Source organism: Eurosta solidaginis, chromosome 1 (genome assembly GCF_040869045.1).
Source record: "Eurosta solidaginis isolate ZX-2024a chromosome 1, ASM4086904v1, whole genome shotgun sequence".
In the NCBI taxonomy this organism is placed as follows: Eukaryota; Metazoa; Arthropoda; class Insecta; order Diptera; family Tephritidae; genus Eurosta; species Eurosta solidaginis.
Window position 1 is genome coordinate 39474730 of NC_090319.1, and position 26547 is coordinate 39501276.

The following is a 26547-nucleotide window of genomic DNA, read 5'->3' on the forward strand; positions in this document are numbered from 1 at the left end:
TCGAAAATTGTTAAACTACATAGATTTTTTTCAAATCCGAAATAATTTCCTTTTAATCGAGGCCTGCTCCGGTTTCTACGTACGATTTTAAATTGATTTTGAAAGCACTGGCCGCTTTGAAATCTTCCAATTACATTCAATTCGTTTGTGTCCTTATTCCTATCGGAAATTGGAAACATACATATGCAGATTTTAGGCACTCTTCAACCGATTTCTGAGATAGGGCCTATAGTACAGCGGATATAGGAGATCTCCCACTTCCAAGTTTCGAGGCAGTAAAGGTAGAGGTAAAAATTAAGGTAAAAGTAAAGGATAAGGTAAAGGCAAAGGTATCTAAAGTAAAGGTATGTGTAAAGGTTAAAGTTAAGGTAAAGGTGAAGGTAAAGTTAAAGGTAAAGGTAAACGTAAAGGTAAAGGTAAATGTAAACGTAAAGGTAAAGGTAAAGGTAAAGGAATAGGTAAAGGTAAAGGTAAAGGTAAAGGTGAAGGTAAAAGTAAAGGTAAAGGTAAAAGTAAAGGTAAAGGTAAAGGTAAACGTAAAGGTAAAGGTAAAGGTAAGAGTAAAGCTAAAGATAAAGATAAAGGTAAATGCAAGAGCGATACGAGGGTGCACCGCCATATTTAGGCTTGTGGCCTAAACAAAAGGTAAAGGTAAAGAAAAAGGTAAAGGTGTTTAAATGGCTTAAACGATGAACATTTTTCTTTCGTTTGTTTCATTAGCCATTGAGTGCGCTTGTAATTCTCAACTGGTTAGCGAAATATTCTCACCACATAGGCCCCTATTATTAGACAAATTCGATCTTCGACTATGGTCGAAAGAACTGATCGAACGAATTTTCATTCGGTTTTATGACACTCATTCGATCAAGACTAGTGTCATTGTTCGATAATTCGATAAATTCGACCGTTCAGAAAAGCACATTCTCATCATCTGTCAAATAAAATAAAAGCAAAATTATTTAGTATGAAGGAAAAAGCTTAATTACTGGAATTAGCCAGAAGTATAAAATGCTGAAATGAATTTCAACGCGTAATTGTAGCATTCTAAACATTTAACTTTCTAAACATGTTGTTACATGTGTTAAAAATTAAATTTCATAATGAACATAGAAGCGTTCATGGACTTGCTATCCAGTAAAGATGAATGGCTGCAACAATGCACAAGAGCCAAGTCTATTCTAACCATTTTGAAATTGGTAATAATACTCAGATTTTGCGCTAGGGATTGTCTCAATTGAGCATCGGGTACGAGAATGCACTCGGAATTTTTTCCACCTGATTCTTTCTGCAAGTTCGTTTTGTTATAATCGGATGTTGTCCAATTTTTCAAACCAGTCTTCCAAGCAATTGTTTTGTATTCACGACCATGGACCTATATGTAGGGTTCTTAATAGGGCTGGGACTATCCGCATATTCGAATATCCGGATATCCATACGGATATCCGTTGACACGGATAAAATCCAGACGTAATGGATATCCGGTTAATATTCTTTTGTGAAACTATCCGGATATCCGGATTTATGAAGATCTTGTTAATAACCGTATTCTTGGATATCCAGTGAAAGCAACAAATTGATGTACCAATAAATTCGTGGGGCATTTAAATCAATTAACAGCGTTTTTTCACAATATAAACAAATGGCACTGTTCTTATTTTCACTTCTTTGTAAAATTTTAGCTTTTTAATTTTTGACGTTAATTTAATAATCTACAAACATATTTTGTGAATAATTTTTCGATGTTTGCTTCGTTCAATTCTGATATGCAGATATTCAACTTATATATTCAAGTATCCGTACATACGGATATCCGGATTTCCCATTTATGAATCCGGATATCCGGATAGCCGAATTTTCTGCTTAGCTATCCGGTTAGTTGAAATATCCGGATGCAGTTCACAGCCCTAGTTCTTAAACTATATTGACTCAATTATTTTTACTTTGCTATTATAGTACTTTGAACTTTGTAATTTTAATATGTTTTACAATATTTTAATTTGCAATATTGATTTTTTTTTTAATTTACATTATTACTAGCAGACCCGGCAGACGTTGTTCAGCCCTAAATTTGGTCTATCTGCATACATTTTAATTAGCCTTTTCCGTCCAACTCTGCCCTACCCCTCTACACTTTTTCTTAATCTTTTTATTTGCTCCTCCCTCCGTCTTTTTCGCTTCATCTATCTCCATCTTCATCTCATTCTATCTCTTTCTCAGCCTCCTTCTCTCTTTTCTCATCTCTCAATTTTTTCATTCTTCTTCATCTCTTATTGCCAGTCCTAGAGGGTGGTATGTATTTTGTTCCAGTCCCATTCCGAGTCTCAGTTCCAGTCACACTCCGAGTCCCAGTCTCAGTCCCAGTCCTAGTCTTAATCCCAGTCCCAGTCCGTCTCTGTTATACTTCCCGGAAAAAAGCATCGTAAGTACTAATATAAGGCAAATTTATATACGAAATTTCAGGCAAATCGAATAGGACGTATGTAAATAGGTATGTGGGTATTATTAATTCTTGTCTTTATTTTGGCTTCGCATGCATATTTATCAGTTTTGCCAGGTTGATGCGACTAAATCGAATATCACAATGAACTTTAGAGCTCTCAGCAACAGCGTGCATTTAATATCCATAATACACACACATTCTGGGGGTATCCGGGTCCATGTTTTGGCCTATATCTCGAGACCCTAGTCACTCAGCGGTGTAAAATTTACTCTGTATTATAGCACACATCAACAGCTTCAATTTGATACCCATAATATAAAAACACATTGCAGGTGTATCGGAATCCATGTTTTTGGCCTATATCTCGAGACTCTGGTCACCCAGCGGCATAAAACTTACTCTGTACTAAAGCACACATCAACAGCTTCAATTCGATACCCATAATGTAAAAACACATCCTAGTGTTACCCTGATCCACGTTTTGGCCTATATCTCGAGACCCTAGTCACCAATAGGTATGAAAACTACCCTGTACTAAAGCACTCATCAACAGCTTCAATTTGATACCCACAATGTAAAAACATTGTTTAGGCGTTCACGGGCCCACGTTTGGCCTATATCTCCAGACCCTAGTCACCCAAGGGTATGAAAATTATCCTGTACTATAGCACTCATCAACAGCTTTCATTTGATATCCATATTGTATAAACACATTCTAGGGGTACCGGGTCCACGTTTTGGCATATATCTCGAGACCCTAGCCTCCCAGTTGTATGAAAATTATCCTGTACTATAGCACTCATCAACAGCTGTCATTTGATATCCATATTGTATAAACACATTCTAGGGGTACCTGGGTCCACGTTTTGATCTCAAGACCCTAGGCACGTAGCGAAAAGAAAGGTATACGTTGGCCGATACTCAGACCTACCCAATATGCTCACAAAATTTCATGAGAATCGGTTCAGCCGTTTCGGAGGAGTTAAGCCTCTAAAACCGTGACAGAAGAATTTTATATATTAGATTCAATTTTGCAGCACGAAAATATAACATTTTCATTTAATTAATTTTTGTGTGGATATTAATTTTAATAAAAACAAAGCATCCTACGATTAATAGAAATAGTTTGAAATTACTATTAGGTAGCAAAAAAGTGGAATATCAACACCAAAAAACTTACGTTTCAAACAATTTTCTTATAATTCGATACAGCGTCGACAACAAATTTCTATTCGCTTCAAAATTAGATACACAACGAAAAATTCGGAAGAGATTAGATGTTTTCAAATTCGATTTTCGATGTTCGATAGCCAGCGAAGATCGATGATTAAATTAAATTTTTTAAGATTACATTTTTTATCCCAAAGCTTGGGTTTTCAAAGCAAAATAAGGTCGCTCAAACCGCAGCCAATACTTTAGAGCCCCCAGTCCTCGCCCCCAACGAATACATACAAGGTGTAACAGGCGCATAGCAACCTCTCTCTAAACAATTAAAAAGCGCATAGCAACCTCTCTCTAAACAATAAAATAATATACAGTTCACTAAAAATAACAAAAATAACAGTCTTATTTTGTTTTGTTGATTTTCCGACAGGGTGGATAAATGATGTATATTGGAACGCTTTTCCATCATACCTTGTCTCGAAACCAAATTTGACAAGTGATGACGGAAAATCGTTCCAATATACATCAAAAATAACAGTGTCAAACTAGCGTGGATCCCAGTAGAACCTGCGCGAAACATGAGTTTTGACTCTGTACGAAGTGTCAAAATTACCATGGCAGGGAAACAAAAAGGGGAGCGGAATATCAGATATGGGTTGCTGGAAAATGTAAACTGCACCTATATGGGTCCTACAGAAAATTATTCTATTGGGGTATCTGAGGACGCGCAGTTATTCCAGCAATAACAATACAGACACGTAATTTTACAATAAAGTTTTTACGCAGTTTTCGTTAGCAGCTACTACACTTTTTTTTGGACCTAAGAAGTACAACAGTGCCAAATAGCATCCACAAAAAACCGAACAAGAACAAGCATTTGGATCAGGTGACCATGGCTGTGTGTGTGCGTTCTGCTCAAGGGCGTATGCAGGCGGGACCGGGGGCCGTTGCCCCACCCTTTGCGAACTTAGAACACAAAACTGAAAGTTAAATAAACATCAACAACATAAAAGGTTTATAAATGATTTATCCACGCTGTCGGAAAATCAACAATACAAAATAAGTCATAAAAGGTTTTTAGTTCCTCACCCCTTTTCAAATTATGAGCTTAATAATATTTACATAAATTTATTAATAACTGTATGTGTACATAATACTTACCTATTCTTAATAATAAAGTAACTAAAATGATAAATAACTTTGAATAACAATAAGACTGATAAGGTGCATAAACGCACCAGATACTGTGCATCTCTGAAAATATCGATAAACATCGATTACACGTGAATAATTAAAACAGCTGACAATTGTGGTCACTGTTTAAATTTAATTAGCAAACGTAATATAAACTATGGATATTACGAAGTTTTTTTCTACTTCTGTGGGTAAATCTGATTTTATTAATTATGTCACTATTAGTCGAGAACTCATGTATCTTAATATAGCTTCGAAAAAAAGACATAGCCCAACTAGCTCTGATGAGAGTGCCGTGGAACCAGAAGGATGTTATTATCATGATAATGACATTGGGGAATGGCTCAATGTCCGAAGCAATATGACTTTCGCACAAAAAAAGCACTGTAAATTGTTGGGTACCACCGTCACGCTATAATTTTTCGGCTGATGCAGCTCATTTAAAAAGAAAATTTAATCACAATTGACTAGAAATATAAAAGCCATGGATGGTTTGTTCAAGCAAGCTTAAAGGCGTTTTCTGCTTGTATTGTGTTCTATTCAAACCTCAAAAAATACGTGGGATTGTGAGCTCTTTTGTGATTCGACCGTTCGTGAAGTATAAGAATATACATGAGTATAGTAAGAGTTACGCCGCATCATTCATCATCAACAAATCATCATCGGAAAATGATACGGAGTTAAAAGATCTAATTTTAGATGAATTTACAATAAATCCATGAAGAATTGTACTTACTTAGCAGGTTTTCTAATACTCAGAGAATGAGTACTACAATTTAAATTACATCTCTGTAACTAAATAAAGTATGTGGAAAAATACAATTTTGTTGAATCTGAAACTCACTTGGGGATCACATTTCTAAAGTAATTACACCTTGTACGGACTATTAAATTGATCTATCTAATTCAACAAAATTTTGAATTACCAAATCCTAGACATGGTAGATATTTTAGGGAGCTCTTGATAAATAAATAAAAATTTTAACGGACTGCTAGAGCCCACAGCTGGGTCTATAAAGCAGACGTCTATGTACCTAGACGTCATTACTCTTTATACTTATAAATACGCTACATATGGGGTATTCCATCCAATTTCGACCAATTTTGAACCCGACCCCTTTAGAATTGGCTGAAAGTTTTTCTTCTTTTTCTAGCTTACGAAAGACGTTTTTCAGAATTTTTGCAAATTTTTTTATCCAACTCAAAAAAAGTTATGAATTTTAAAAAAACACCGTTTTTGTTTTCAAAATGCTATAAATTTTTCAAAAATTGACCGTTTGGGATCTTGTTTTTTTAACTTTGTTTTTAAATGTACTTTTCGGAAAAAATACAAAAAAATTTTTAAAGTTTTTTTTTTTGTAATTTTTCAGTTTTTCGAGATTTTTCGAATTTCGCCATTTTTTTTTCTCATAAAAAACTTCAATCAATTCTGCAATCATCCCCACTAATGCCGGAGTGGGCCGATTATTATGTTTTTTTATTTAATTGAAAAAAAAACTTTAAAAATTTGTTTGTATTTTTTCCGAAAAGTACATTTAAAAACAAATTAAAAAAAAAAAAGATCCCAAACGGCCAATTTTTGGAAAAGTTATAGCATTTTGAAAAAAAACACCGTTTTTTTTTTAAATTGATAACTTATTTTGAGTTGGACACCGTTTTTGTTTTCAAAATGCTATAACTTTTTCAAAAAATGACCATTTGGGATTTTTTTTTAATTTGTTTTTAAATGTACTTTTCGGAGAAAATACAAAAAAAATTTTTAAGTTTTTTTCAATTAAATAAAAAAAAAAAAAAAAATCGGCCCACTACGGGATTAGTGGGGATGATTGCAGAATTGATTGAAGTTTTTTATGAGAAAAAAAGCAAAATGGCGATATTCGAAAAATCTCGAAAAACTGAAAAATTACAAAAAAAAAACTTTAAAAATTTTTTTGTATTTTTTCCGAAAAGTACATTTAAAAACAAATTAAAAAAAAAAGATCCCAAACGGTCAATATTTGAAAAATTTATAGCATTTTGAAAACAAAAACGGTGTTTTTTTAAAAATTCATAACTTTTTTTGAGTTGGATGAAAAAATTCTGAAAAACGTCTTTCGTAAGCTAGAAAAAGAAGAAAAACTTTCAGTCAATTCTAAAGGGGTCGGGTTCAAAATTGGTCGAAATGGGATGGAATACCCCATATGAATCTTAAATTAAAAAAAAAAATTGGCCCCCCTTTGTGAAACGCTGGATACGCCCTTGGTCCTGCTACATACCCTACTTGTAAACCTTTACAATGGGTAAAGGTAAAAGTAAAGGCAAGGGTAAAGGTAAAGGCAAAAGGCAAAGGACACATTTTCCGTTGCGTTTTAATATATTTATATAAAAGTAGTGTTTGTAGTTTTTTAATGTCAAAGTGCTCGCAATTTAGAGGACATTTTCTTATATAACTTCGTCACCTGACTCCCAACATGTTCCAGGTAACTGGACAGCTCACTGGGAAGTTTTTAGAAAATTATTCGCATAATTCAAACCTCGGATGAATTTTCTAATTATTGTGCTCTTTTCATTTCGCCATGTCACTGAGAGCTGAAGTATGTGGGGGATTTCAAGTCTGTACCTCAGTGAATATACACATAAAAATGTAAAGAAAGCTCCCCAGTTTCGTACGATTTCTCTCAATATCTCGATCAGTGCGCCTCCAAACGGAAATTTTGCTATATGAGAATGCACTGCTTTGAAGCAATTTTCTTACTTTCAAGTCTTTAGTATGTCGGTTATTAAAAGACGAAAGCTTATTTTGGTCCGCGCGCCATATAGCGGAATTATTTTCTCCTTCCTGAGCTCTAATAGACGACGTTCTACCTTTGTAGGTAAGCGCGACATTGCTTAAAATTCGATGACAAGATCCCTAATCTTGAAATGTTTTATCATTATTTCATTTCGTGTAGCATCTATCGGATTTTTACTCTTACCGTTACTCTAAATCATGTGAGAACGGTACGAAATTTCAAAATATTTCGCATAAAGCGCCACCTTTCGTAATTTTATATTTATCTCGACCCGTGCGCAACCTAGCGAAATTATTCATCCCTTCGTTGCACGGTCTGGGTGCCCTGAACTAAGTAAGTGTGAGATAACTTAAAAGGTCTGGTTTTTCAAATATATCTAATTAACTCGATCCCGTCTCCTACAGGATACAAGTTTTTGTTTACATATTGCGTTTGTTTGATATTTTTAATGTTTTTACTTCCTTTATATTAGGTCGGTTGAATGTTTGTCCGCTTTTCATACAAATCTTGAAATCGATTTTTAAGTAACTTCTCATTGAGCTACAAACGTGAAACTTTACACATAGGTTAGATGGAACACCGTGACAATGCAACAAAAGGAAAAAAATCCGTTAGGTGGCGCACGGATCGAAATAACTAAATAAGAATTTGAAAATTTGCAAACCAGCTTTTAAGTAACTTTTCGATGAGCTAGAGACTAGCAATTTCTTAATTCAGAGGTCGATGACAGCCGATGACACGATCCAAAAAGATTCGCTAGGGGGCGCACGGGATGAGATATTTAGAAAAATAGTACGAAACGGAGGGAATTTTGGGATTGATTCTTATGTAAGTTCTCATTGAGCTACAACTGTAAAACTTCACAGATAGGATAAGACGCCGAGAAAATTTAAGAAAAGGAGAAAAAATTCCGTTAGGTGGCGCACGAATCGAACTATTTAGATAAGAATTTGGAAATTTGGTGTTTTGAGATCGATTTTAAAGTAACTTCTCATTGAGCTGCAAACATGAAACCTCAGAGACAGGTTAAGACACCGTGACAAAGGAACAAAAGTAGAAAAGATTCCGTTAGGTGGCGCAATGATCGAAAAAATTAGATAATAATTTGGAAATTTGAAAGCGGGTTTTAAGTAGCTTCTCGATGAGCTAGAGGCTAAAAATTTAGAGTTTAATTCAGAGGATGATGACAGCCGATGACTCAATACAAAAAATTTCGCTAGGGGGTGCACGGATTGAGATATTTTGAAAGATCAAACGGAATGGAGGGAATTTTCGGATTGATTTTTATGTAAGTTCTCATTGAGCTACAAGCGTAAAACTTAACAGATAGGTTAAGACACCGAGAAAATGTAAGAAAAAGTGAAAATAAAAATAAAATACGAAGACTTTAAGCACTTCCTTTATATAAATGGACAAAAATCAGCGAAAAATGTTTCCTTATATAACGACAATTTCTTGCTAAACTTTGATTTTTAAATTTTGACATAGAAATTGCAAAAATATTTATGAGCAGTAAAAATATAAAGGTGGAGCGCAATTAATTGATTGACTAATAATATCTCCTTTCCTAACAACTTTCCAATCTAAGTAATGTGTGTATATTTTTACTTACCATAAATATTTTGCAATTTCTATGTCAAAATTTAAAAATCAAAGTTTAGCAAGAATATGTCTTTATATAATGAGAAAATTTTCGCTTATTTTTGTCCATTTATATAAAGGAAGTACTTATTTTTTTTATTTTATTCTTATTTAAAATCTAATTGATATTTTTTAAAATCCAAACACGTTTTCTAAAAGCCAAGTGACGATTCCTAAAATTTGTTAATTTTTTCCAAAACTCCAATCGACTATTTCCAGAATCGAATTGACAGTCTCGTTTCATGTTTTCTAAAATCCTGTTGGCTTTTCTAAATTATACAATGATTCTTTCTAAAATTCAGTTAAAAATGATGTAAATGAGTACTGAAATGTTAATACAATTTTAAGTATGATTTTTGAAAGAATATTCCTTTCTTAGTTATTATTTTAGTGTACATTATTGTCAACTGATATTTTTTACATATTTACCTTGAATTGTTATCCAATAATGTTAAATCGTTGACATAAATACTTACATAGATATAGCAAATATTATGTACCTACAGCAGCGAACAAAATAAAAGCTGTGGAAATTTTGAACAAATTTCAACAATTAAATCTTTTTTTCATTTTATATAATTTAAGAAAAAATGTCTATGGTTGAGAACCTGTTTCCGAAAAAATTCGAAAATTCGAAACAATTTTACGAAAATTTCGAACTTTTTATTTGGAGTTCTATGATTTTATTTTAGGGGTCTTAGGTTCAACGTCCCAGGCAAAGTAACATCAAAACTTTAGAAAAAAGTATTTTCAATTGGAAAAAAGTTTTTCTAAGCAGCGTCGCCTCTCGGCAGTGATTTTTCCAACACTCCGAGTGTATTTCTGCCATGAAAAGCTTCGCAGTGACAATTCGCTTTCCTTGCAGATGGCGTTTGGAATCGGATAAAACATGAAGGTATCGTCCCGCCAATTCGTAAGGAAAACGAAAAAGGAGCACGTCGCAATTTGGAAGAGAAGCTTCGTCTAAATCTCTTCGCAGGAAAATACTGCCGAGCACTTTTTTCTTTCTATGCATTTTCTTTTTCAGAGTACAGTTTTGTAGCCCCAGAAACTATAAGTTATAGTTCTCACAAAATTCACATAAATTTCTGACAAGATGTATCAGATTTTCTCTACACAAAATTAGGTTATGTTGAACTGGCCGGTCCATGAAGCCTTAACCTAGACTGAATGTGTCATTAAGAGGCATGTGACGCCAGAAGGCAGTGTCCAGTCAGAATACCCGTCATGGGTCTACAGTCCTCTCTTTTTAATTATAGAAGCAACGTTGTTAATCTAAGGTTGTAAGACCTACACATGATCTTCGACACGTTGCACCCCCGCGCTTGAGTTCACGCCTTGCCCGCTTGGTCGATCATGTGCACCTCTCGCCTTCTCTTAATCCTGCCCAATCTAATTGGGTCGTCAAGCTACGAGGGGTGCACCCTTTTTAGCTAATTCATACACTTTTTCATTGTCATTCCCATATGCCCTGGGTCACAATATAGATGTATGCTTCTCCCTGTCCCGATTCTCTCCAGAGACTGCTTACACTCTAACACACTTTAAGATGCTGTGCTATGCGAGATTATTACCTTAATTGCTACTTGGCTCTCCACACTAAAGTTTACGCGGCAGCAGTTTAAACTATTTTCTTCCAGTTTTTTTACTGCTTTGTTTACGGCTACTTCAGTATACTGTATACAGCAGACCCCACTTCTTGCACTACTTTGGAACCACCGGTGTACACGTGTATAGCCTCGTCCGCCATTTGTGCACCCTTACTCCAATCACTTCTCTCCACCTCTATTATAGCTCTAAGAGACCCTTCGAAGCGCAGATACGGTCTGCACTCAAGCTGCCGCGAGGCACTGAGCCTCGTTGATGTGATGAATGTGAACTTTTTTTTTGTGTAGAAGATAATTTGAAGCAGCGTGCGGAGAAAAACTTGTAGAAACGAATGCGAATTTTGAGAGAGCTATTACTTGTACTTTGTAAGATTATAATTGATTGGCCTTGCAAAATTGCATACTTCAATAAATGTGATTTTTCGGAATTGTTTCTCGAATTTTCGAATTTTTTCGAAAAACATTTTTGCGATTCTTTTGCATGGTTTCATTTGCAAAATTCATAGAAGTTTCTTCCTAAATTACCGAAAATAGAAAAAAGAAAGTAAATTGAAAAAAAAATAAATAAAAATTGTCACTGCCATTTTTATGTTCACTGCTGTACTTGAAAAATATGCCAACACACCAACATTAAAGCCAAAAGCAGTGAAAATAAAAGGAATTTACTTAAATTAAAATTATAATTTATTATTTATACAAATTTAACAGCATTAAATTTTATGCTCGCAAACATTGAACAACTTTTGTTCTCGTCCCCTCGCACAAAGTTCCTTTCATGGGTTATCCCTTAAAGGTGGGTACAAATGTTGATTGCAGAGCTGTTAAACTCCTTTTCTTTCTGTTTTGTTTGGAGATTCATAATGATACGGAATTGGATAGGCGAAATGTGGTTGCGAATGTTGATTGTTGAAAAAAAAGATAATGGTTGATTGAAGAAATGTTGTTGTTGATTGAAGAGAGATTATGTTGATTGTAGATAAATTATTTATCAGTATGTTGATTGAAGATCTGTATCCAACGGTATGTTGATTGAAGTTCATATAATTGTTTATTTATTCAATTTAACTTTTTTTTCAATAATCATTCGAGTTAATAGACAAGGAACCAATTTTTTCTCATTCAAATATTTGTAACGCAGTTTTGAGAGAAAATAATGCACTAGGAATTTTGAATGCAACAAAAGAAAATTTTACTTCATATTTTTTTATGTTTTAAGTTTATAATTACCGCTAAGTATACTTGTTTCTTATATTTAACTTCCTCCATTCAAATGAAATTATTTAAATAATTTTATTATTTTAATTAATTTACTTTTTAATACCAAAAACAACTTGTAAGCTAATTACGTTAAAAATTATCATCCGCATTGTCTTGTCGTACTGCGCAGCTCACCCCCGTCATAAATATTTAGATTGTGTTGACGGGAGTATTCATTTACGACATGTTGACCTAAAATATTTTATTTTTGTATTATAAATTTATTTTATCACCTTATGACTAAAAAACTTGTATAACTTTTGATAGCAGAAGGGCCATTAACTCAAACAGCTTTTAAATTTATCATCTCTTTACTAACAATTTTTGTTTCGTTTGAAGTTAGTGCTTTAAGAGTAGATAAATTTTATACAGGGTTACAGTAATGAATTTTCGAAAATTCGTAATAGACTTTTAATGTTTGAAAAAAAAAAATTAACAGTTAAATCTGAACAAATTCTTTCAAGTAAAAATAATTTTTTTTTATTAAAAAATATATAACTTTTTTTTTTAAAATATTATTTTTTTATTAAAAAAAAAAATAAATTTATTTTCTATATTTAATTCGCGCGACATTCTCATATTGCTGTACGCATTTGTTTTTGTTATTACTGCTTATAAAAGCAATGCTATAAACCCAATGTTACTAAGCTCTTGGAGCGCACCTATAACTATTCAACACAATTAGGATTAAAAAGCATATGGGGAAATCCGCCAAACTTTGGTGTTTTGGAGAAAAACATTTTTTTTTGAAACATGGTAACACGCAAAGATCTTTTTGTTAGAAACATTGAGGGGTAAATTGGAGTTATAGTGCATCGGCGTTACTCGTCTTACATAATGCCTCAAAAAGATATATAGTAAATTGAGGTCGCAATGTTAAATATACATTTATTTCAACACTTCTGTACCGATTATATCGAAATTTTAACAAAATATGGAGATATATGCAGCTGTTAGCTATGTAAAATTTTTTTGATACACGAACCCGGTTTTGTAGATATCGGTAAAAATATAAAAACGAATAACCGCCAAACATTTTTGACTGCAGAGTTTGCAACACATTTATTTTAACACCTTTCTACCGATTCTTTTGAAACTTTAAAAACATATAGATATGTGAACGAAGTACGTGTAGGTAAAAAAGTTTTAATACCTGAGATCCGGTTGTGGAGATATTGATAAAAATATAAACCCGGAAAACCTTAATTTTTATTTACTTATTTGAAGACTTCTTATCCGATTGTGTTGAAATTTTATCAGGATGTACATATCTATGTGGGGTATATTTAGGTAGAATTTTGTTGATACCCGAAACCCGGTTTTAGAGATATCGGCAAAAATATGAAACCGGGTAACCGTCAAATATTTCATACCCGTTTGTTAATTTTTTCTCTACACCGCAGTAGTATACCATCAATTGCCTCATTTTGGAATATTCACGCAAGGAAAGTTATTGATGTTTGTACATGGGGCAAATATACGAAATTTTCGCCAAAAATTGGCAATCGTCAAAAAGTGTAGAAAAAAAATTTTTATTTTTTTTTTTAATTTTTGTACCAAATTTGTGTTTCTTTTCATTTACTTTTAAATAAAACCTGGTTTAAAAAAAAATTTGTCTCCACTTTTTGACGATTGTCAATTTTTGTCGAAAATTTCGTATATTTGCCCCATGTACAAACATCAATAACTTTCCTTGCGTGAATATTCCAAGATGAGGCAATTGATGGTATACTACTGCGGTGTAGAGAAAAAATTATTAACAAACGGGTATTTAGTGATAAACGTAAAATTGTAGCTGTGCCCACAAAAAAACATGCTCCTGAAAAAGATTTACGCAACCAAGCGCTTCCACTTTTCTGCCTCTACCTTCAAAACTGAAAGGGGCACATTGAATTTGAAGCCCCAGGTATTTTTAGTCCCTGCTAGGCTATTAACGTGCATAATCCAAATTTCAATACTCAGTTGCCTCAAAAAGCTATAAGCAAAAAACTGTCAATATTGAAAATTACAAAAAAAAAAGTCTCGCTACTTGGATTGATGATAATTTTGAGTATTGGAGGGGCACATTAATTTTGCTCATACTTTTAGAATCTCCGTCTCAAAAACAACATTCGGTTTAAATTCCATAGCGTTTCAGCGATGCCTCAAAATTTTATCGAAAAAATTCAAAAAAAAAAAAAAATTAAGGATATCGCTTGAAAAAGTGTAAAAATCGACGTTTTTTACGTTTCGAAGTTCTGCAAAAACTTACTATCAACTTTCTTGATTTCCAAAATTATCAGATCGGATAGCCAAAAGGTTAAACTTAATGTCCTTGTACTTTTTTCTGGCCTTAAATGCGACAAAATAGAATTTTTATTAAAAAAATGATCGGCCTCACGAATTGCACAAATTGCACAAATTTTCTGTGACTAGATGCTATTTTTTTCAATAGTTTGGATTAACTTTTGAAATTTGGCTAGTAGAGTTGGAGACTTAAAAATCAATCGACGAAAATCTGTCTGCTATAAAAAAAGGAACCAGTTCTACAAAATAATAGGCTCTAAACAAATGTAAGTAACTTGACCAGGTCTGAAAAAGTCACGGGTTCAAAAAAAATCTACCGCTACCAAAAAGAGGATTTTAATTAATTCTAAAAAGAAACCAGCTAGAAAAGTGAATTCGATTCTAATAAAGCTACCCGTTTGCAAAAAGTACGCAGTTAAAACAAAACTACATATGTGACCTGGAATCATGAAAGTGACCTATTGTGCGAAAATACCGTTGTTCGCTTTTTGAGTGATGCTTATAGGAAATTTAACGCTCTTTCCCAATGGAATAAACCGCAGTTTTCTATCTCTCTTAGTTTTTTCACAAGTCGCATTTAAATCCAAATCGGACAACAAATACGATTTTTTGAAATATATCGATCCATGCGCTACCTATCGGATATCTTTTTCTTATTATTGCATTGTCATTGGGTTCTGAACTATATTCCAAGTTTCAAGCTTTTAGCTTATCGCGAAGTTACTTAAATTTTAATTACAAAATTCGTTCACAACGGCCGGCCGCTACACAGAGTTAAATTAAACAAAAACTTTAAACGCGTTTTTCTCGAAAACTTGTTTTCGCACAATAGGTCCTTTTCATGATTCAATGTCACATATGTAGTTTGAAAAGTGTTACCCATTCTATAAAAGTAACCGATTTCCCAAAGGTAACCTTTGAAAGGCACAGTTAAAAGTAACCGTGAACTGCTCTGAATTCCCGAAATAGTACCAAAGTAGTCCTAAAGCTGTTATGAAATCAAAATAAACCCAAGATATCGCCGCTAAGTAAGCCCCTTATCGGCCCAAACTAATCTCGAAAGTAGTCACTATAGCACTAGGACCGAAATAAAGGAGCCAAAGTAGCTCCACAATTTTAACTTAAAACCTCTTGAGAAGATTCTGATCTGGTAAAAGAGTTAAAGTCCACGAGAAAAGGTCCGAAACTAGTCTGGTATCAGTAAAGAGTTGTTCCGAAAATACCTCGAATAATTGTTGAAAATAATGCCGGAAATAGCCCCGAAACATTTAGAAATTTTTCCACTAAATTTTCTTTAAATTATCAAAACGATTATCTACGGATATCGGATATAAAATCAATATTAATCATGGATTTTTCTAAACTATGTAATCATAGTATTTGTTCTGACCGTTACACATAAACTTAAAATACAAACGCTCAGATTTAACTGTTAATTGATAAGTTTTTTAAGAACATTTTTTTGATCTTCTATTTTTCGATAACAAACAATAGAACGCTGATTTTCAAAGCTATTCGAAAAGGCCCTTCGCTTCTTAAATTTATATCCTTGAATAACATAATAAAAAATCCAAGTAAACACTTACCCTCTTCTATGCGCCTTGAAGCCTCTTCTATGTCTGCACCAGCATCTTTTAATATCACATACATTAGCGGCATCATCTCCCAGGGATAACGGAATTTCTCCAGCAACTTTTGACAATGCTCCAAAAACACTTCCTGCGCTGTAATTGTACAAAGAGAACACGTCAGAACAATTAGAAAAAAAATATACGTATGATAAGAATCGATATAAATATTTTAATACGAAGTATTCACAATTTTTATACCTTTCATGAAAACGAAATGGTATATTAATTTTGTCACGAATCTCAAAATTGAAGGTCCTTAAAGGAAAAGAGTTGAGTTGATTTAGCCAACATCAAAAACCATATTTATTTTTTCAACCAAGGCGAATCCATACCAGGTGGTGGCAAAGAGGTTCATCCAATCGGCGAATTGGCAAAAGAATGTCAAGTAAAAAGAAAATTTAATAATTTGGGAAAAATTTAAACAACGTGACATCAGGATGGACCAGAAGTCACGTTGTTTAAATTTTTCCCAAATTATTAAATCTATAAATCTTATAAAATAAAGTCGCTAAATGCCATTTATGCATATAACTTCACACAGAATGCTCCGATTTTAAAACGGTTTTTTGCATTTGAAAGCTTAGCTAAGTGAGATGGTAGAGTTAATATAATTTGAAGATATATATTATAGGGGCGTGGCAAATTGCCAAAATGTAGTAAAAAATCATAAAATTTTTGTTTACACAGCTATAACTCATAAATGGATGGATGGATTTAAAAAATTCTACTTTTCAGTAAAACTTTAAAATATTTACCTTCGATCTGCATCAAAAAAACACTTGATTCCTTTGTTATATCAGCGAAATTGTTTAAACAAAAGTAACATTTTTACCAAAAAATGTGCTTGTGTGGTTGTTCGCTGTGAACTGTGCGCGCTAATTGCTTTTGAGTGAGGCATGATGCGACACATACATACATACACATATAGCATTCGCTGCGTTATTTAACTTCGGGCGTAGGTTTATAGGTATGTATGGATGTACATCACTACATCGTATAAAACAAAGTCGCTTTTTCTGTCCCTATTTTGATGCGCTTTTTTTTAAATAGATAAAGAGTGATTGAAGAGGAAGGAACGGATGAACATATTTGGCTGAAAATTGGTGGAGGGGTAGCTTAAAACCAAGAGATAGACATAGGATAATTTTTATCCCGTTCTGGCTAGGGTCTTGAGATCAAAACGTGGACCTGGGTGACTAGGGTCTCGAGATATAGGCCAAAACGTGGGCCCGTGTACCCCTAGGCTGAGTTTATACAATATGGTTATCAAATGAAAGCTGTTGCTGAGAGCTTAAAAGTAATTTTCATTGTTATATTCGATTTAGTCGCATCAACCTCGCAAAACTGATAAATATGCATGCGAAGCCGAAATAAAGACTTGAATTTATAATACCCACATACCTATTTACATACGTACTATTCGATTTGCCTGAAATTTGGTATATAAATTTGCCTATATTAGTATTTACGATCCTTTTTTCCGGGAAGTAGACAAGAGACGGACTGGGACTAAGACTCGGAGTGGGACTCGGACTCGGAATGGGACTGGAACAAAATAGTTACCACCCTCTTGGACTGGCAATAAATGATGAAGAAGAATGAGAAGAACTTGAGATAAGAGAAAAGAGCGAAGGAGAAGGAGACTGAGAAAGAGATAAAGTGAGACGAAGACAGAGATAGATGAAGTGAAAAAGACGGAGGGAGGAGTGAATAAAAGGATTAAGAAAAAGTGAAGAGGGGGGAGGGGAGAGTTAGATGGAAAAAGCTTATTAAAATTTATGCAGATAGACCAAATTTAGGGCAGAACAATGTCTGCCGGGTCTGTTAGTAAATTATAAAATTAAAAATTGCTGGAAATATATGTTTTCATACATTTAAAGCAATATGGGCAATTCCCGATTAACTCATACAAAAAGAAAATTTGTATTGATTTCGATTAAATGACATATTAAAGTCAGTGTTGCCATTTTGGTGATTTTGGAGCCAGATCTAGCCCTTTTTTTGTGTTTAACTCCAAAAATTCCGGTTTAGCCCCTAGCTCTTTGTTTGGTCCTCTTTAAAATGTTTGTCCCTTTTTGGCTCAAAATCTATTTCGGCAATGCGTACTGTGAAATTTTTAATGTGTTTTATGTGTGTGGAAGTTTTATTCTATTTGTTTCGTTATGTATGATGTAGTAACTCGGTACTGAACTGATAACAAAAACTTTAGTCGTTAAACCGTGCCATGAAGTTGTATATTTGCTTTCCAGCTTGTGGAACAGCACAGTGTCACCTTTTAAGAGTTTCGAATCTTAAACTTCAGATTATAATAAATTTTTGTCTCCCGTACCTTATTTTCATTATAGCTTTGAAGACTATACACGTATTAAAAAAATACGGTAAATGTATAGACGAATTCATTCACAGAAAGATACGTAATATATGTCGCGACTTCATAGTTAAATTAATAGAACAATTAATACTATTTTCACACAGACGGCTTATTGAATAATAAAGGCAATTTTCTACATTAAGACGCTTATTGAACTCAATCTTCCCTACAAAATTCGAATTTATTATTATTTCATTAGTAGCTAATCGAATGCCTAATGAAGTCAAAAGCACCATGCAACTCTGTTGGCAGCGTTCCACTTCCGTTTCCGCTTCTTAGTTTTTGGTGTGTTCAGTGCTTAAAAATGTCATTTGTCAAAGCAAATGGCATTGTCTGCATGGCGGAACGATACAAGGTGGCCGCATCGAACAGCTGATTATAACCTTTTTTATTTGATTTGATACATCAACTACCGGCGCAGTACGATTTTGACATTTGTCCATCGAATTTACAAGTACATGGAATTTTTTTTGTTTGTAGGTATGTCACCATGCTCCCACCTTGTATCGTTCCGCCATGATTGTCTGTCTCATCCTTCATACTAATCGAGCAGTTACTTCTGTGTGAAAGCAAAAAATTTACGATTTCATTAGCAGGTGAAATGAGATCATTAAGTTTCTGTGTGAAAACAGTATAAGGCAACGCTTGCCGCATAATATAGAAACGCTTAGCAAAATAGATTTCTTTTCGGTTGAAACACATTGAGAATTGTAAAACTTGAAAAAAAAAAAAACAAGTATAGCACTGATGAAATAACGAGCTTACAAATGCAGTGGAAAAATATTTTCCAAAATTGGAAAAATGTGACTTCAACATTAAGTTTTTGGTTTGATGTTAAACAGTATAATCTCAAAAGCCTGTCGATTTTGTACTGCCACTAAGTAATACTAAAGTTAAAGTAACGTTTTCAAACATGAGTTTGATTAAAAGCAAACACAGAAACAAAATGAGTTTACTTAGTTATGTTGAATTCGCTTCTGACAATAAGAAGTGGTCTTAAATGACTGAATAAATGCTGTCATAACTTTGAAATAAACAACGATTTCTTGAAATTAATGAATACAAAAAATATTTATGAGTGTAGCAAAAATAATAATTCATCTTCTGTGGACGAAATCATAGGTTTTGAAGTCTAAGGCCCTTCAAACATATCTCGTGCCAACATAAACTTGAATATCGCACACGTGTATTTAATGGTGATTCGTACACCCGTAGGACGTTAAAAATTTAATAAGGAATTTAGAAAGAATTTACCTTATTGTTTTTTTTTTTTTTGTTTTTTTTTTTTGTTATTTTACTGTACCTTTTTTATAACTTTGTTTAAGTTTGATTTGAAACAAATGTGAAAACTTACATTGATATACATACATATACTTTTGGCTCTTTTTGCAACGGGTTTTGGATTTTCTTGAAGAAATTTAGCTCTTTCTAGCCATTTTTTTCTAGATTTTAGCCCCAAAGAAATTTTTTTCTGGCAACACTGCTTAAAGTACAAGGCGCTGTATGGAAAATAATCAAGAAGAAGCAATCAGCTGTTGGGAACACCTGGTACTGAATTAGGCATGGTTCAATTATACAGGTTGGCTCATCTCATAAGATGATTTTATTTATGTCATTGCACGGTCGAAGGGATTGTCAAAAGGAGATGGCAAACTCAAAATGAAACCAACACATTGACAACATTTTACTTACACATACAAAAACTGCTAAGTTTTATGCATTGTAAATTTTACCAAGTAGCTCATCTAATACTAGGTTCAAACAGACACCAAATTGGCAATTTATACTATTTGGGCAATTTATTACGCAATTTGTCATATAATAAATTGTAATAATAAATTGCCAATTTAAAAAAAATTGCGTAATAAATTGTTTCAAACTGCAAATGCAACATTGTAAAGTGTGTTTACTGAGTATATTTTAACGTCAGTTACGCATGGTTGAACTATGTGGTTGGCTCATCTTATCAGCTGATTTTATGTCTTTCATTTCACTGGAGTAGGGATTGTCAAAAGAAGATGGCAAACTCAAAATGAAACCAAAACATTGAACACATTTTCTTACAACACACAAAAATTTCAAAGTTTTGTGTTTTCATACCATTTCATTCGCCTAATAATGTGCGTGTTAATTTTGACAGTCTGAACAAAGGTATGTTCTTGCTGTAGAGATGAGCCAACCAGCTATCAAATTACTATTGTGTAAGCTAAATCGAGTTGTATGAACAGCACTCAATTCAAATCGAAATTTCCTCAATTTGTTTTTCTGTTTGAACATAGTATAACAGCTGATCGGTGAAAATTCGCACGCACAGTTCTCGACTCAATTTCAAAAACAAACTTTAGATTATTTAACTCAATTTTTAAAGTGAGATAATCCTTACGAATTTATGTATATAGAATATAAGGCGTTTGTGTTGTTATTAAAACAATAGTTTTATTTATATTAAAGCTTTTAACATTTTTTTTTTTAACTTTGAAAAAACTCCGAACACCATTCCTTCATTATATGACATTCGACTGCCTAGTCCACTGCCTTCCACTCTATTCGCAACATAACCTCTATTTAAACTGCCAAACTATATTGTAAACAATGGTTTTATGTTTCCATTCCATACCATTCGCACCAACACCAATACACAGATTTTGACAATTTGAACAGACATATTTTGTTGCTTTACGGATGAGCCAACCATGTATAGTTGAACCATGGAATTAGGCTTGATTTTCTACATTGAATAGCAAATCAGAAACTGCCAATACAAAACAAATTGTGAAAAAGAGAATTTAAAAATGAAAAAAATTTCTTCGCTTTTATTTGCTTTTGCAACGTTTCCATTATCAAATGCACAAAATTCAGAACTACCTTAATATTGATGATCTCTTGAAAGAATTGTTTACATTTGCTCTTAAATAATCAAATCTTCTTGCATAAAATTAGACAATTTCAAAATATCGTAGATTTAATGGTGGTAGTGAGTTTATGCCATTATAACAAAATGGCGTGTTGTGAAACTTTTGGAGTCCAATTAGTGTTAAAACATGCCATGAGAGGTTTCCCGGCCCGTCAAGGAGGATGCCTTTATTCTGAGATACATACTTATTTTTCACATTAAGTCGGAAAATGAGGGTTTATATAAAATTGTTTGTCCGGAATCATTCGTTCGCTCAAAATAGTTGCGTTCCAATGAAACCTGGTACCGATAAAAATGTAACATGTAAATGCAACAACAACGCTGTGATCCTGATATCTATCCTCGTGTTCAAATGGAACATGAACCAGATACGGATAGAGATTTAACATGCAAATGCTACAACAATGTGAACCATATGGATCAAATTAGCCGTCATGCAGTGAGTTTTACAGCTCAGAATCACGCTCAATTCTCACGGGAATGCTCTGGATCATTGAGAGACTTGAGAAGCAGGGGTCGTGATATTTTCGCATACGTGAAATGTGTTAGGCAGATGTCGCCGCTGTTTTTCATTTAACTCACACGGCGAAAGGCTAAGCAGCGACATCTATTTTTGAAAAGCGTTGCCAAACTAAAGACAAGTTATTAACGAATTTCTGGCTCACAAATTGAACCAGACTTCTATCTGGATTTATCTGGCTCAAATCATTGTTGTTGCATTTACATTGAAAATTATTTGTCTGGCTCAGGACCTTTGCCACCGGATGATGGCTATTGTTGTTGCATTTGAATGTTAAATCTCTATCCGACAGGGTGGCTCTGTTGAATTGGTTTTATTGCGTAAAACTGTTGACAGCATACCCTCTGTACTTGGTAGCACTAACAGACATATGCACTAGGGCATCCGATATTTAACAAATTTTTCCCACTCGGCAACCCATACATTTTAACTTTAACAGCTTTTTGCATTATAAAATATTCCCTTTTTGCTGAGAACGTTTTGATACTCAAGTTGAGCCACTGGTTCGAAGCAATTCTTGAGATTTTAGAAACATGCTAGTTATCAACATGAGCTCTAATGGTACTGAAGCCCAAATGCTTGTTGGTTATATTCGATGACATTACAAACGAAGGCAAATAGCTGATAGATTATCTAGAGTTTAACCCTGCCAGATCGGCCGCTTAAGCTCAGCTTAAACTTCAGTTAAAGTAGACTGAAAACCTGCAGACTAAGTTTAAGCGTTGTTTACCTGACAAACCGAGTTGAAGTTGTACTGAAAAACCGGGCCTTAATTAAAAAAATATCAGAGCAAACCATAGTGAAACTCTGGAACAAACATTTATAACGACTCAATCGCTTGGACCTTACCGTAAATGTGCAAGAACATACGAAAATGTTCAATCTGTTTACTCTAATTGGTGAAAAAATATATGGATTCAAATATATTTCAGCTTCGGAAATCGCGCATTGTACAAAATGCTATTGAGAAACAAGTAAGGAAGGTTAAGTTCGGGTGTAACCGAACATTACATACTCAGTTGAGAGCTATGGTGACAACATAAGGGAAAATAACCATGTAGGAAAATGAACCGCGGGAAACCCTGGAATGTGTTTGTATGACATGTCTATCAAATGAAAGACACTAAAGAGTATTTTATGAGGGAGTGGGCCATAGTTCTATAGGTGGACGCCATTTAGGGATATCGCCATAAAGGTGGATCAGGGTTGACTCTAGAATTTGTTTGCACGATATGGGAATCAAATGAAAGGTGTTACTGAGCATTTTAAGAGGGAGTGGGCATTAGGTCTATAGGTGGACGCCTTTTAGAGATATCGCCATAAAGGTGGACCAGGGGTGATCCTAGAAATTGTTTGTACAATATGGGTATCAAATTAAAAGTATTAATGAGGGTTTTAAAAGGGAGTGGTGGTAGTTATATAGGTGGTCGCCCTGGTCCAATTACCATGTTTCATCCCTTTTTACGTATTTGGTATAGAATTATGGTATTTTTTTCATTTTTCGTAATTTTCGATATCGAAAAAGTAGGCGTGGTCATAGTCGGATTTCGTTCATTTTCTATACCAAGATAAAGTGAGTTCAGATAAGTACGTGAACTAAGTTCAGTAAAGATATGTCCATTTTTGCTCAAGTTATCGTGCATGCGGAAGGACAGACGGACGACTGTGTATAAAAACTGGGCGTGGCTTCAACCGATTTCGCCCATTTTCACAGAAAACAGTTAACGTCATAAAATCTATGCCCCTACCAAATTTCAAAAGGATTGGTAAATTTCTGTTCGACTTATGGCATTAAAAGTTTTCTAGACAAATTAAATGAAAAAGGGCGGAGCCACGCCCATTTTTAAATTTTCTTTTATTTTTGTATTTTGTTGCACCATATCATTACTAGAGTTGAATGTTGACATAATTTACTTATATACTGTAAAGATATAAAAATTTTTGTTAAAATTTTACTTAAAAAAAAAATTGTTTTTAAAAGTGGGCGTGGTCCTTCTCCGATTTTGCTAATTTTTATTAAGCGTACATATAGCAATAGGAGTAACGTTCCTGCCAAATTTCATCATGATATCTTCAACGACTACCAAATTACAGCTTGCAAAACTTTTAAATTACCTTCTTTAAAAAGTGGGCGGTGCCACGCCCATTGTCCAAAATTTTACTAATTTTCTATTCTGCGTCATAAGTTCAACCCACCTACCAAGTTTCATCGCTTTATCTGTCTTTGGTAATGAATTATCGCACTTTTTCGGTTTTTCGAAATTTTCGATATCAAAAAAGTGGGCGTGGTTATAGTCCGATATCGTTCATTTTAAATAGCGATCTGAGATGAGTGATCAGGAACCTACATACTAAATTTCATCAAGATACCTCAAAATTTACTCAAGTTATCGTGTTAACGGACGGACGGACGGACACGGCTCAATCAAATTTTTTTCGATCCTGATGATTTTGATATATGGAAGTCTATATCTATCTCGATATACCTGCACAACCAACCGTTATCCAATCAAACTTAATATACTCTGTGAGCTCTGCTCAACTGAGTATAAAAACTTTCTATTGATCTATTATTTTTCCTTCAATATAGTACATACATACATACATGTCAAGCCATTAAAACAAAATTGCATTATTTTGCAACTCTCACGCAACATAAATTGCTAACAGCAATTTCAATTTCCACAACAGGGCTAGCATGCACCATGTATGCAGATTTGTTGTATTTGTACTTAGCGTTGCAGTAAGAGAGCAGTCGTGCGCAAATATACTGCAAGCTTTTACGTTCCTTACACATTTAGTTAGATTAGCAGCAACAGCAACATCAGCAGCAGCAGCAGCAACAACAGCATCGGTCTCTCTTCATAGCTATCGTCCTCGTCATCGACATCGGCAACTCGAATCGGCAACAGTCGCGGTATCTTAATGCAAGAGGGCGGAGCTTAGTATTCATTGGTTCAAGCAATTATTCCCTCCTTTTATGAAGCCGATTTACAAAGTGCTGTTGTTGTTTTTGCGTGCTGCCGTTGTTTATCATTGTTGCTGGTAACACGCGCCACTATTTCCTGCTTTTCTACAGTTTTTTGCCTTTACCGTCGGTCTCTTATTCCATTGTTTAGCTGCTAGTGCAGCGCCATTATATTTAACACTTGTTTTTTGCTTTAGCACATTGTTTCATGTAGGTACATATATACACGCATACAGACATATCTACATAGATACCACCAGAAGCCGGTTTTCTACATTTTATTTCATTTTGTGTTCACACCATAATACTAGTAATTAGTGATGCAGAGAATTGAAGAAGCGGTGCTGGAAAACCGGATATTATATGTATAAACTGCAAAATAGAAAACGTACTCCCAAAGACCATAGATAAGTAAGTACCAACCAGGTTTCGTACTTTTATAACTTTTACTAAAAACAAGTAAGGAAGGCTAAGTTCGGGTGTAACCGAGCATTACATACTCAGCTGAGAGCTTAGCTGCGCTGGTTTCGTAGGGTTTCGTAGATGGTTTATACGTGGTTTTTAATTCCATATCACATACGTTTGGGAAATAGCGACCAAATTGTAAACCAAGGGAGATGTATTTTGGAACGACTTTCCTTCATCCTTTGTGAAATCACCATGTAGGAAAATGAACCTAGGGTAACATGGGTATCAAACGAAATAAAAGAGTAGAAAAATAGCTATTTCAGTTATTTTTGGACTAATGTTTTTCGTTCAGATAATAAGTAAATTATTTTTCTCGAGAAAAAGCAGTTGTTTTTGAAATGTTTTATTTCGCTCAGTCCAAAAGTTATTTCCGAGTTTTTTTTTTTATTTCTCTTGAAAAATAACTGTTTTTTTCGCTCGTCTTTTCTCGCCCTGAAAATAAGAGTTATTTTTTAGATAGGTACTTATGTGGTGTGAAAATAACGGTCACTTTTCGAGTTTTTTTTTTTTTATTAACCGCAGATACTGATAATTATTTGAGTTTCTTATTTCACTCAGTAAACAACAATTATTTTTCGAGTTTTTTTATTTCTTTCAAAAAATAACGGTTGCTTATAGTTTTTTTATTTATTTCAAAAAATAACGGTTGCTTATCGAGTTTTTTTATTTATTCTGAAAAAAAAAACAATACCTTTAATATTTTTTATTTCGCTTATGAATGAATATTTATTTTTTATATACGCTCCATGAAAGCAAAATGGTACATTAAGTTTGTCACGAATCTCAAAATTGTAAGTCTTTAAAGGGGCAGAGATAGACTCCCCAATACGTATACCGTAATGATCAGGAAGAAGAGCTGAGTTGATTTAGCCATGTCCGTCTGTCGGTTTGTATGCAAACTAGTCCCTCAATTTTTGAGATATCATTCTTGGCAAAAATGTCTCATATTTCTGGAAACATGCAGGTACTGTTTCCAGGACGACTTCAGGACTACTTCTGGATCATTTGCCGATCGTTTTGAAATTATTTTCCAGACTCTGTGTATGATTTTAACCACATAGCTCACTGGGAAGATATACAAAAACAATCGCAACACTCCCCTGTTTCTATACAAGTTTTCCAGATATATAACTCAATTAGTGCCCATGTGAGGCAAGTTTAACTCTTTGTGTTGCATTGCCATTGTCCTCAATTTACTAGTGTAGCTCGGATGTCAGTACTCTTGCAGGAGAAGGTATATATAATTGCGCCCGATTGATTGATGTTCGTGATGTCAACCTTTAATATCAGTGCCATACAGAAAGCACGAATAGAC

At 34.0% G+C, this 26547-nt stretch overlaps 1 protein-coding gene across 12 annotated transcripts in view; it reads right to left on the reverse strand.

The window, feature by feature from the left end:
- dsx (doublesex) overlaps window positions 1-26547 on the reverse strand; it is a 400330-nt gene that overhangs the window by 111443 nt on the left and 262340 nt on the right. For 10 of the 12 annotated variants that reach the window (XM_067787557.1, XM_067787566.1, XM_067787547.1 and 7 more), the window contains one exon: window positions 15947-16084. In XM_067787557.1, the coding sequence (XP_067643658.1) occupies window positions 15947-16084 (138 nt within the window). Of the gene's footprint in view, window positions 1-11478; window positions 12267-15946; window positions 16085-26547 lie in introns of those variants that run through there. The other 2 variants (XM_067787592.1, XM_067787574.1) reach the window with 1 other exon arrangement.